Raw genomic sequence first — 12,466 nt, 5'->3', positions numbered from 1 at the left:
CTGTTTGTTTTTTTTCACAATAGAAGATAACCCGAACGCATGAGACCTGGGTAATGTTGTCAACTTACAGAGAAGAGATTGAAGAGGGGATACTGGAAAATCTTCCACTTCTTATCCTTGTAAGCAATCATTGGAACATCGACTTTGCTGAGATACTGAGAAAACAGGAGGATCAGACAGACCGTGCTGTGGGAAAACAGAAGACAGGACAAATGTGTCATTCAGTTGTTTCCCCCAAGGCCTTTCCCCCGCTCACAGCTATTAGTATAATTGTGCTAAAGCATGGCATGCTTCCACACCGTACAGTTAATGGGAGGTCAGAGCAAGTGAACACATGCCATTTTACCCAACAGGCATGCCTATGTAATAATTGTGTAAAGGATTATGGGTAAGTAACAGTGCATGACAGGCCATTTGAACATTGTTAAATACTTTACTCAGTTTCCTGCCTTTGAATGGCATTTCATGCTGCGCGTGAAGCACTTCATGCTGTGCATGAAAACACTGCACACTGTGCATTAAACACTGTTCTGGACCAATGCGAGTGTCATGGTGCATGTTATTTCATTTAGAAAGTCTGCAGCCTGCTGAAATGTCTACTAGAGAAAGTAACTGTGGGAAATAAGAAAGACGTATTCTATTTTGAAGAAGAAAGGGATACTTCATACAATTAGCAAGTCACTCAAATCCGATTTAAACATTTACTTTGTACCTGATCCAGATTAAATGTATGACTGCAGCAGCAGCAAAACCAGTCTAAACATCTGGTTGAACATATAGAATAAAAAATGTGTTTGAACTAAAAAAAACAAAAACAATACAAATCTGAGAAATCTTATTTTAAATAATAAAAGTATTTTTTTGGGGCATTTTAGGCCTTTATTTTGATAGGACAGCTGAAGACATGAAAGGGTAGAGAGGGAGGAATGACATGCAGCAAAGGGCCCCAGGTCAGAGTCAAACCCTGGACCTCTGCGTCAAGGAGTAAACCTCTATATAGGGGCACCTGCTCTACCAACTGAGCTATCCGGTCGCCAGAAATTGGCGAAATCTTAATCGACCCTGTATCAAAGACCGAGACAAAGCCAGGACGCCCGAGGAGGGAAAGATGCAGGAGACGGTGATGTGATATAGGAGAGAGGGACATGTGATGCAATCGACAGGCTCATCTTCTGAGAATCTAGAGCTTCCAGACCTCTGAGGTCTCCTCCCTTATTTATACCGTGATATAAATGATATATACTATTTTAAAGTGCTCATATTATGCTATTATGCTATTATGCTTAGGTTCATAATTGTATTTAGAGGTTATATCAGAATATGTTTACATGGTTTAATTTTGTGCTACACCCCTGGCTATATGGACTAGCCAGACCTTCCTCCGCACTGTGGAGGAGGATATGGCAAAGCGACACTATCAGAAGGCTAATACTGAGTGAAGTGAAGAATGCAGACATCATCGGTATGGTGTGATGACATAATTGACGTATTATTACGAATAATTTGCATTATTATTAAGGGGTTAAGAAGGATGTGACTGATGACCATCCATACCACCAGAAGCTGGATGTGCTGAACCTTTTAAAACCCACAAGGCTCACTCTGCGTAATGACTTTAGTCTGCATTACGTATCTGGAGATGGCGGCGGTAAATGAAGACAGATTTCATGGAGTTGGACAGGTCAGGAGCAAAGGTAAATGAAAGTAGGGTTAATGTAGCATATTGAGTTGCAGTAGTTATTTTAAAAAAAAATGAGCTAGCGGTAACATAAATGGAGAATAATAATATCCACGTGAATCTTATTTTGTCAGTCAAGTGTTGCAATTTTATCATTACTCCTATCTATGCTATGAGAGACGTACAGTACATTATAGTAAATACAGCCAGACAGACAGATAACAGAAAACAGACAGAAAGGATAAAATTAGATGAGAAATCTAATACAGATGCTTCCAAAAAAAGCTATTAAAGTTTCTTAAACTGTATGATGAGAATGATGTGAATAATATGCTATGGGACCTGACAATCCCCAGAGCTCAATCCAGTTGAACATGTGTGGGAGATTTGGGACTTGGGCAGGGGTCATCATAAAAACATAAAATGAGAAACTATCTTTTGGCAGAATGGTATTGATCCCGTCACTGAAATTCGGAGACAAATTGAAGCTCTGGAGGTTTGTGGTGAACAAGGCTAGGTTCACATCTGAAATCGGATTTATTGCACGGATCAGATTTTTTATTTTTTTGTGTGGCCAATATCAAATTCTAGTGTGAACTGGTCACGGCCCTGAACTAACCCACATGCTCAAAAGAACAAGTATGGGAGTAAACATGGAGGCCACTGACACTGGAAGCCAGCAAATTCATGAGCAGATGATAACGAGGATGAGGAGAAAGAGAACAGCAATTTAATTATGCCTTTTTTTGTGGAGCAACAGCTGCTTATTCTGCATGGAGGTGTGTGTGGATGCGGAGTTGGAGTCAGGAACTAATGTTGATCTAGAGCAGGGGTGTCAAACTCAACTTCACTAAGGGCCACATTGGAAAATGAGAATCACATCAAGGGCAACACATCAAGGGCCACACATTGATTGATTTATTGACATGCTTTTATTTAATCGAAAAAGTAAAATATTTTTGACTGTATTGTTGCATGTTTTATATAGTCTTCTCACATCCAATTTAGTCTGCACAAAGCCTGAAAAAAGTCAGCAAAAAAGTTCCTTAGCCACCATAGAATGCCAAGTTCTGCTTTGAGTTTTGCATAATTGTAGTTTAAAACGTTTTGGTTTAGAGCACTAAACTAGGTGGGCCCAAATTTATTGTGAACCTAAATTGATACGCGAGCCAGATCAAAATTTGCGAGGGGCCGGATTTGGCACACGGGCCTTGAGTTTGACACATATGATCTAGAGTGACGTACAGTAAAAGTTGCATAAATTACGATGTTAGAAAAAAAATCTAATCTGTATCTGATTTAGGACCACGTACAAAAAGGGGCCCAAATCAGAAATAAAAAGATCAGATGTTGAAGTACATATACACATATCTTTGCTATACGAATATGTTCATATATTTTGTGCAATACACAGATATAAAACACATCCACTCACAGAGCAGCTATTCCCCAGTGACCTCCAGACTTCTTCCCAGCTTCAATGAACAGTGACAGGCCGATGAGGTTGATGGTGGGAGCGATAGCCAGCGGGCCAATGTATTTTAGCACAAGACCCACCAGCCCGGAAAATCCCAGGACGATCTGGAGCAGAGAGGACACAAGGATGGCCCCCTGGATCTGTGGAAGACACGGCAAGACGGACACAATTGAGATACATATACTGTACCAGTTCTTTGGTACTCGTGTGTGCATCATATAGCATACCAATGGTATTCCTGGAGGCATCTTTAAACTTTAATAAACTTTAAAGTAGTCTCGCTATGACAGACCTTCCTCCACAGCGCTGCAGAGGGTCTGGCTAGTCCACATAGTATTCCGGGATGGGAGAAAAACATGCTCTGGTTTATTTCTTTCTTTAAACCAATCACAATCGTCGGTGCTAAGCGGCAGACGGAGCAGCGGTACCGCTGCAAAACAGCCTCGGGAAGGAACTTTTTCTGGTGGAACATGTGTATGTTCAAAAGTTGTTTTAGTCATGACAACAGAAAAATGAGATTTACCCTGCAGAGATCTGAGGAGCAGTTAACCATAGTCCTCATAAATCCACCGGAGATTAAAATGCCAACACAAAGAAAACGGAAGGTAATGGACATCTGGCGGAATTTCCGGTGGCAAAGCAGCAATCCTGGAAGTGGATGGTACTGGATATAGACCAACTTTAAATTAACTTTAATGTGTTCCAGTACTGTGAAAAGGTGAGTTCATATTACAGGAGTTGCCATTTACGAGGTTAGTTCGTGCTCAACTCATTACTGAGGAACATGTGTCTAACAGAAATTGAGCACTGCAGAATGTATGATACATGATCATGAGAGGTTTAAAGTGTGAAATAGTGTAGGTAGCAGAAAATATTGCCTTTCTAGTCACAAGCTCTTTTGCGGACATTTAAATAAGCAATAACTGTGATAAGAGATTCAAAGATAAAGATTATTTGTTCATACTGTGAAAAACCATTTTGAAACTTGAGTTATGTAAAATTTGTGTTATGTTTTGTACTGTAGATACATGTTTGTTGTCTGTTTCATAAAGCAGTAGTTGTGTTTTACTTATCATCCTCCTTATAGAGCCTAGATTCTAGATAATGGCGTATTACTATTCCAACGGCTTCTAACCTATTAACTCCAGTGTATTTTGTGTACATTTTTATATTTCATATCTTCATATTTTGTCATTTATTTTGTCATTTCCTGACAATGCTGACTAACCACAGTGTTCACCAAATATTGTTTGAAAAACAACTTCATTTTGTTCTCAAAGTTTAAAAAAAAGGTTCTTGCTAAAATGGGAATATGACTTATGACTATAGTAGAATCTGCTTAAAAATATGTGTATCTACAAAAGTAAAAAAAAGTTTGGGAACTATTGTTCTAACCTTTTTTCAGACACATGGGAACATTCCCTGCTACAGACACTAGTAGAGCTGTAGCACTTCTTATCAATCTCTCCTACTGAAAGCTTAAACAGGAAAGGTGTAGTAACTGTATAATCCCCTTTAGAGGTCCCCCCTTTAGAAACATGCATCTGTAATATGTTGCAACAGGGAAACATGTTGTGCAAAACCCTGCTGACAAGGAGGAGATATGAGAGAACATATTTAACAAGCTATAAGCTGAAATTGATTTAGATGAAATTCCAGATATTGAGTCCTTCTGGAAGTGTTCACATTAAATCCCGTTGTACCCGCTCGAACATGAGAAGAGCTCTATTAAAGCAACATAACACCTTATATGACGGAAATAAAGTATATACTGTCTTATTATAATGACAATTAGCATTTATAACTGAAAAAAAAAAAACATCTTTGAATTAAATGTTATGATATTATTATGATTGCTTTTTCATAAAATCCATACATTTGTGGGGCAAATTAAAGTTTTTAAACCAAAAATTGAGGGTTTGGGGTTTTTATCTGAAATTCTGGGCTGTAATTGTTTTTCTTTTCAATACAGTTTGTTCGACTCAAATGTAACCCAAATGTTTACTCACACAAAATCTAAGCATTTGAACACAATTTTGGGGTATTCTTTCACCCAATTCTGGATTTTTTTTGTTTACCCCAAATGTCCAGTTTTTGGGTCATGTTTTTTTTTTACTTACACTACTAGGTGTTTCGGTAATACTTCACCTGTATTCCCAGTTGTCTTTATAATTTATTTATTTTTTGTGTATTTGTCTACTTTTCACATTTAAAAATAAATATTTTAAGCAATTTGTTTCACCTTGGGGTATTTGTTTCATGCATTACTGCATTTAAACACACTTCACGCGTCCTGTCTTTTTTTCAGGTCTCCAGCTTTTTTGACAATTTCACATGATTTTTTTCATCATTCTTATCTGCTCCCATAGTTTATGACAAAAACACTATATTAAACATTTAATGTAATCAAGTCTTAACTTTTGTACTTGCTAATGTTGGAATCTCTTAAATGATTACATTTTGTGAGAGTTTTCTGCATGCACACAGATGTAACCATGTAACTGTTTCTATTGTCATGCCAACATTAAAGTGTGACAAAATGATACAGGTCTTCTTTCCTTTTAAAACTGTTAGCGCTGCTAAGGTGAACGATTGGATTCCCTGCAGAAGCACTTAAGTTACTGAGAATCATCTTCTGCCTCAAGTGAATATTTTACATACCTCACGCATTCGTGACATCCACACCTCATCAGAATTTTCCGTTTGCTGCGGACTGGTGCTGTTCTGCAGCTGCAGTTCTGGGGCTGGACACTGCCACTTCGGCAGAGCGAGAATAGCCAGGGTCGGAGTGATAAAACTGAATGTCCCTCCCTGGAGGATCGGTAACCTGCAAGTCAGTAAGGTGACGGGGTTGAGAGGTCATAGGTCGATGGAGCAAATTAGGCCAGGATAAACTGAAGAAAAAATCCCATGACAAATCTTGATTATTTAAAAAAAAAAATGATCTCAGCAAGAACTTCACAAACAGTGCTACATGAGGTACCTACTTTCAAACCAGCTCAAAATGTTCACATTATGTTACCCAATGGCAGAATTTCTTAAAGTGCCCATATTATGCTCATTTTCAGGTTCATAATTGTATTTTAAGGTTGTACCAGAATAGGTTTACATGGTTTAATTTTCAAAAAACACCATATTTTTGTTGTACTGCACAGCTCTCTCTCACTGCTGCAGATCCTCTTTTCACCTGGTCTCTGTTTTAGCTACAGAGTGAGACCTCTTTTCTTCTTCTTCTTCTTCTTCTTCTTCTTCTTCTTCTTCTTCTTCTGTACTATCTTTGATTGCACTCGCACATGCGCAGTAGCTCAGATGTAGATCATGTCAGCTAGCTAGCTCCATAGACAGTAAAAGAGAGGCTGGTTCTACAACTTCGGTCAGTTACAAGGCAGGATTAGCTGGGAGACTTCTAAATGAGGGAGCACATGTAAGTAGTCCTTTTGTAGATTATGGTGAACTTGTGTGTGTAGCAGTGCTTTGCTATTGAGAACGAGGTAGCATGCTAGTGTTAGCATTAGCATTAGCATGCTAACGCTACAAGCTAACGGTTGCGGTTAGCCAGCTCGTTTCGGCTTGTGACGTTATAAGCCGTGCTGAACAGCTCAGCCAGAGACTGAAGGCAGGACACATTCAGAAACCATATCTCACTCAAAACAGCATGGATGGATTTTTTTCAAAGTTTGTATGTGTGTGGAAGCACCAGAGACACAAAAGAACACCCCAAATCCCAGAAAAAGTGTTTTTTTCATAATATGGGCACTTTAATATAATAGTTTTAGAAACTTCTGAAAACTGAATCTGAGGTGGCTGTACATGTTCAACTTAAACTTTGCAAGAAGTTGTTTAAAACTAAATGGAAACCCATTTCCCATTTGAGTTTTTATCCTCATATTCCCTTGTTTCACAAAGCCATTCATTCCACAGGTTTGAAAAATAAAAATGTACTTACTTATTATTCAATGTCAAAGTGTGGGATCCCACTTTTGTCCCTTTAAGCTTTTGCCAAACTGTGTAGGTGGAGAACTCAAACAAAAGCATTAGCTATTTGCTCAGGCTTACTGTTACATCAGTGGGGGCAGGAAAGTGTGTGTGGAGCCTTGTGCTCTATTGTACTGTACTGTACTGTATGTGTGGGAGGCAGCTGCACTGTGGTAAGGCATAGAGATTGATGCATCGGTTTTAGAAGGATTTTCCAAACAGCTCCCAGGATTTCACATTATTATGAAAGGAAAGCCACAAATTAAGCCGCGTAAACTTTGGAGATAGTAAGGAAAACTTTAGAACTCATCCTGAAGGGTAAATCTCATTTCCACTGTTAGAGTCACGTAGAGCCCGGTGGTGGTGTGACTCACTGGTTAACTCCACATTAGCCACCACAGGGGCCTCTGCCTGAGCTGAGCTGAGCTAAGCTTCAGGCTGTTGCAAATACAGCTCAGCGCCGCTTTGGCCTGGCATGAAGATTGTGAAACCATCACAGGACCATTGCAAGGAGGCAGTGTATGTATGTAGGGAAAGTGTTGGAGGAAAGAGGCATACTGTCATGTAATCGTCAATAAATTAAGATTTAAATACTTCCTTGTCCTCATCAATAAAGGTGTAAAACATTCAGGGCAAAGGTGTGGAAAAAGGTAAATATGCTGGAGTTTCCTTCATCTTGGGAACATTCTTAACCAGGGCATTCTCTCAGTTTGTAGCTGCCTGACTGACAGCACTACTTAAAATGTGCACACACACACATGCACACACGCACACACACACAAACACACACACACACACACACACACACACACACACACACACACACACACCAATAACTATCATTCCATAAAGGGTTACAATTGTTAATTGTTGGGTTACAACTTGTGTAACTTCTTAAGTACATGTCAATATCTCTGTGTGGCCTCGTACACGGTTTACTGGTGCTGTGAGACAATAAGTGGGAGTTACCTGATACCGACAGTTGTCTGCAGCAGTGTACATAGTCCCGACACAAAGAATATGGTGGAGATCAGCTGGCTTTTGGCGATGTTGTTGTCCTTTATGCAGAGGGGCTCGGCCAGGATCAGCGGGACTGCTATGATGCCCCCGAATGCGAGGATGTAATGCTGCGGAGGAAGACAAAAGTGGATCAATTTGGTGACTCTTTGAAGGGGTACTTTTTTTTTTAACTTTTTTTTTTTACACCCAATTAATCCTGTCTTTCTGGTTTCCTCTGAATTTAGCTGGCCTCCATTCTAAGTAGGAAGTATTTATGTTTCTTTAAACCAAAACATTTGTCTTTATTGCTTACTACATTGCAAGGAATGGTGAAAAAATAAGATGCTAAAAGCCCTTTATAATTGCTGATATATCTAGATAAATAATAGTTTATTTGAAATATAGAATAATACAAATTAAGACTCAGAACTGCAGCAAAACGACCACACAGCTGAAATTGTCAAAATGCCAAAATGCTAACCTTTGGCACAGTGTATTTTCAGTGAATATAGAAAACTGATTTGTAATGACATGCAACAAAGGTCCAAGAACGGAACCAAACTTGGGATGCTGCAATTACATTAAATGCGTCTTAACCACTAAGCAGCCGCGTACCCCTATGTCAGTGTTGTTTTAGTTCAGATTAGGAGGAAAGAAGCCAACCTGTGTAGCTCAGCAGTAACTTGGAAAGCTATGGTAATACTGTACCTGGCACATCAGCTCAATGCCAGATCACATTGTGTGGGTGTTCTCCACCTTTAACAGCTGAACAAGTCGTTTATCATTGCCTTCTAAAACAACAACTATGAGTGTGGTCTGATCCAGGGCCGTACTCTATGCCTGGCCCACACTAAAATATTTTTTAAATCTTAACAGATGTTGAAAATGTGAAAGACCCTACACATAATGACATGCAATGAAAGATTTTGTTCCTATAGTGTGTGGGGTGAGCAACGATTTGGCCAGAACAGTACAGCACACACAAACAGATTCCATTACTGTAACAAGCACCCGGAGTCCCAAATTTCAAAACTGACAGCAGTTTTGTTGAAGTCACAGTGAGTCACGGCAATGCCAAAAAAACACTTTTTCAAAACTTCATGCAGACAGCGTTTGCTGCGATATAATATTAATGGAGAGGCGAAAGCGGTCGCGGTGCTGTTGATGTTACACTTCCTCTGAGACAAGCAGGCGCAACAGTGGTTTCTACGCCCTGTTGACTGACTGACAGGCTGAGGTTGTAAGGCTTTATTTCTACAGCACCTTTCAGCAAAAAGGCAATTCAATTACATTCCTTTGCACTTAAGTTAGTTCTCCATTAGTTGAATGTTGACAACAGGGCAGTCACCAAGTTTATTGTTAAAGGTTTATGTCATTATGGAGTTTGCACTAAAAAGTCTTTATTGTTTCCATTCCTTTGCATTTTAGTTAGTTCTATATTAGTCTGTACACAACATAATTTGTTTATTTATTTATAATTTATAATATGTTCATGTTGTGGCAAAAAGGTTTCTCTTTTTCGGATTGATACCAATCCTGAGTATCTGACTGGCGCACCCCTATCCAAAAGCACAACTAGTTGTATTAATGTTACTCTGAGTGAGCAGTGTTACCAGATTTTTTAAATTAGAATTAGTAAGGTGGAAAATAAAAGTTTTGTGTTTAATGTATTTTTGTTGATGTTGAAATGGATTTTAAAACATATGGTATCGAAAAAAGTATCGTTAAGGAACCGGCATCGAAAACTGAGGTATTGAAATTGGCACCGGATCGAAAGATTTTGAACGATGCCCAGCCCCACACACACATGTGAAATCATATTGAATCATATTAAATATAATATAATATAGTTCCTTCAATTTATGAAATAAAAACTACTACTAATACATATATATGTGTTGTATGTGTGTATGATGGAGGAGCGGTGCAGTCGTAGTCAGTGCCTTATTTCAGATCCTAGGAGCCTCACGGTGTGAAATTGTATAGATAAAGGTTAAAGGATGGCCAGATGCTGGAAAGAACTACTCATATGCCTTCTCAAAGAATCAGGGTCTAAATAAAATGAAATGCAAGGAGGAGACAACCTGATAACCCCCGGCGATGTGCCCTTCAACATTCAGATGCGGTGGCTAGTGAACGTTCAAACAATCCTGCAGATTTGTATGCTATTTAATGATGTGATAAATACAAAGTCCAGGCTTTTCTGACTCTGAGGTGACCCCGATAACATGGACACATGTGGTCTTTTGACTTTGTTTTTAGTCACCCTGGGAATTTACAGCATGTCATCCACCTTTATAGCTCAACTACTCTTCCCCTTATGTTTATGTAAGAGACTTTAAAATGGCCAATGAAAGAGCTCCATTCGGCACAAAGCTTGGTTTATAGACCCTAAACTGGTCATAGCTTCTATCATGGTTTCAGTTGGGTGTTAATGTCATTTTTCTTCTTTTCCACAAAAATACAAATACCTATAACCAAGACAAGACTTCATACTAACAACAAAAACAAGAAAACTATTTGGCAAGGCCATGGAGATACTACAGTAAGTGCTTGCTAACTTGGCTTGTGGCTGTCCAAAAAGATGTATCAGCCCAAAAAAACCTTTCAGTTGAGCCTCATCACTAAACCAGCAAGGCAGCCCCAGTAATATACTTCTATAGTAGATACAGTGGCACCATGTTACTAAATGATTGGAGTCCAACAGTCCAACCGTCTAAACACCAAGTTTACTGTCTTAGAAAACTAAGAAAACCAGCACATAATTACATTTGAGAAACCTGACCCAGAAGAGTTTTGGCATTTCTGCTTGCTCATCAATCATTAAATATAATACATATGTTTTGTAAAAACAAAAGAAAACACAAGCTTTCATAGCTAGGTACATGGTCAGAAATGGATGTAGCTCATTATTGTTATGCTCAAAAGAGGAAGTAAGATGCAATGGGTTCTAAAAATTGAAAAGCTGGAGAAAAGTAATGCTCCTTGTTAAAAAAAAAAGTTGTTGTAGCTGTAAAAGTAATCGGTCTAACTGGGGGAAAAAATACATTCTTTCTTACTAAACTTCTCTTCTTGTTTTTGTTTTTCTTCTTCCATTTTTGTGTTTTAAATCTGTTAGTCTTGAACTTGTACTGGAGCCCACCATTCCACACAATGCCAGGTATCATATTGCACGGCAAGCTACAAAACAAATCTTTGCCCTAAAACACAAGGTAACAGTTCACATAAATTATGCCTTAATGAACAACAAGCAAAGGATGTATTAAATCCCTGATAAATGTCTCCCTCAAGGGTATGAGGCTATAGTTTTTTACCTTTGATGTGTTACAAATTGTGAGGTGACTTAATGTTTCCTTCAAAGAAAAGCACATCAATAATAACAAAACATTGGAGAACACCAGACACTAAGCAGCCGATGGTTATAATTATCACAGCGGTCGGTCACCACACACGTCTTGTTTCATACTACCCGCTGGAAGTTTCCTTTGTGTGTGGTTTAGCCCTGTGACCATATCACCGCAATATGGGGGGTGACGTGAGACTACAGCGGAGATGATATCAGCACTGCTTTTTTCTTTTGCTGCCGAAAGTTACAGGAGAACAGATGTCTTGTGATATGAAATATAATTAAAGCAATAATCATCAACTGTCTTCTATTCTATATTCAAGAGATTGGAAACTGGCTTTCTCAGTAGCCTAGGTAATATCACTCCGCCGCTACTTTGGCCTATGCTACCATCTACAGGGAACAAAGTATAACTATTGCAATGCGATATAAGGGTAGTTTTATTTCTAACATTATTCTATCAACACAAATATTTATATCGATAGTCTGGCGTTATAATTTAGACTGTTTTTAGTGGCAGGCTAGCAGATACTGTTGACTTGAGCTAGCCTAGCACCAGCGAACTCTGCAACTGGAAGGACTGGATGAAAAGTGTTGAAAATGGTCTCCACTGATAAATAACACACTGGCTAACTTGGAACTGAGGTCTTATGTCCAAAATTCTGAACCACCCCTTTAAATAGGTTTGTGGTGTCTTGTAATCCCATAGGCTACGGGATGGGCCAAGGGTTTGGCATGACACAGAAATGAAATAAAACTAACTAACTGTAAGGTTTTAGCCAATGTTTTTTTGGGGGTAAAGCCATTCAGTTTACCGGCAGTACTGATAAAGCAGATAAAGCCGAAGAAGAACAGAAGCTCAAACTTGTTGTTTTATTGTTCACTTTTACCTCACTTTACAAACAGCTATCTCTTTTTCCTCACAGCAGCACTCATACGCTACTCTCCGTTACCGCTCGCTCTCCTTGCGCAACCACTCAGGCACTGACGT

At 39.0% G+C, this 12,466-nt stretch overlaps 1 protein-coding gene across 1 annotated transcript in view; it reads right to left on the bottom strand.

Moving 5' to 3' along the window:
• LOC144521873 (solute carrier family 23 member 2) overlaps positions 1-12,466 on the bottom strand; it is a 57,056-nt gene that overhangs the window by 25,717 nt on the left and 18,873 nt on the right. Inside the window, exons 3-6 of the mRNA XM_078256512.1 lie at positions 8,100-8,257; positions 5,817-5,982; positions 3,114-3,295; positions 69-186 (exon numbers count right to left, since the gene is read on the bottom strand). Coding sequence (XP_078112638.1) covers positions 69-186; positions 3,114-3,295; positions 5,817-5,982; positions 8,100-8,257 — 624 coding nt within the window. The remainder of the gene's footprint in view (positions 1-68; positions 187-3,113; positions 3,296-5,816; positions 5,983-8,099; positions 8,258-12,466) is intronic.

Source organism: Sander vitreus, chromosome 8, assembly GCF_031162955.1.
Source record: "Sander vitreus isolate 19-12246 chromosome 8, sanVit1, whole genome shotgun sequence".
Lineage (NCBI taxonomy): Eukaryota > Metazoa > Chordata > Actinopteri > Perciformes > Percidae > Sander > Sander vitreus.
Note: the sequence above shows the minus strand (reverse complement) of the source record. Positions and strands in the feature narration are given on the sequence as shown.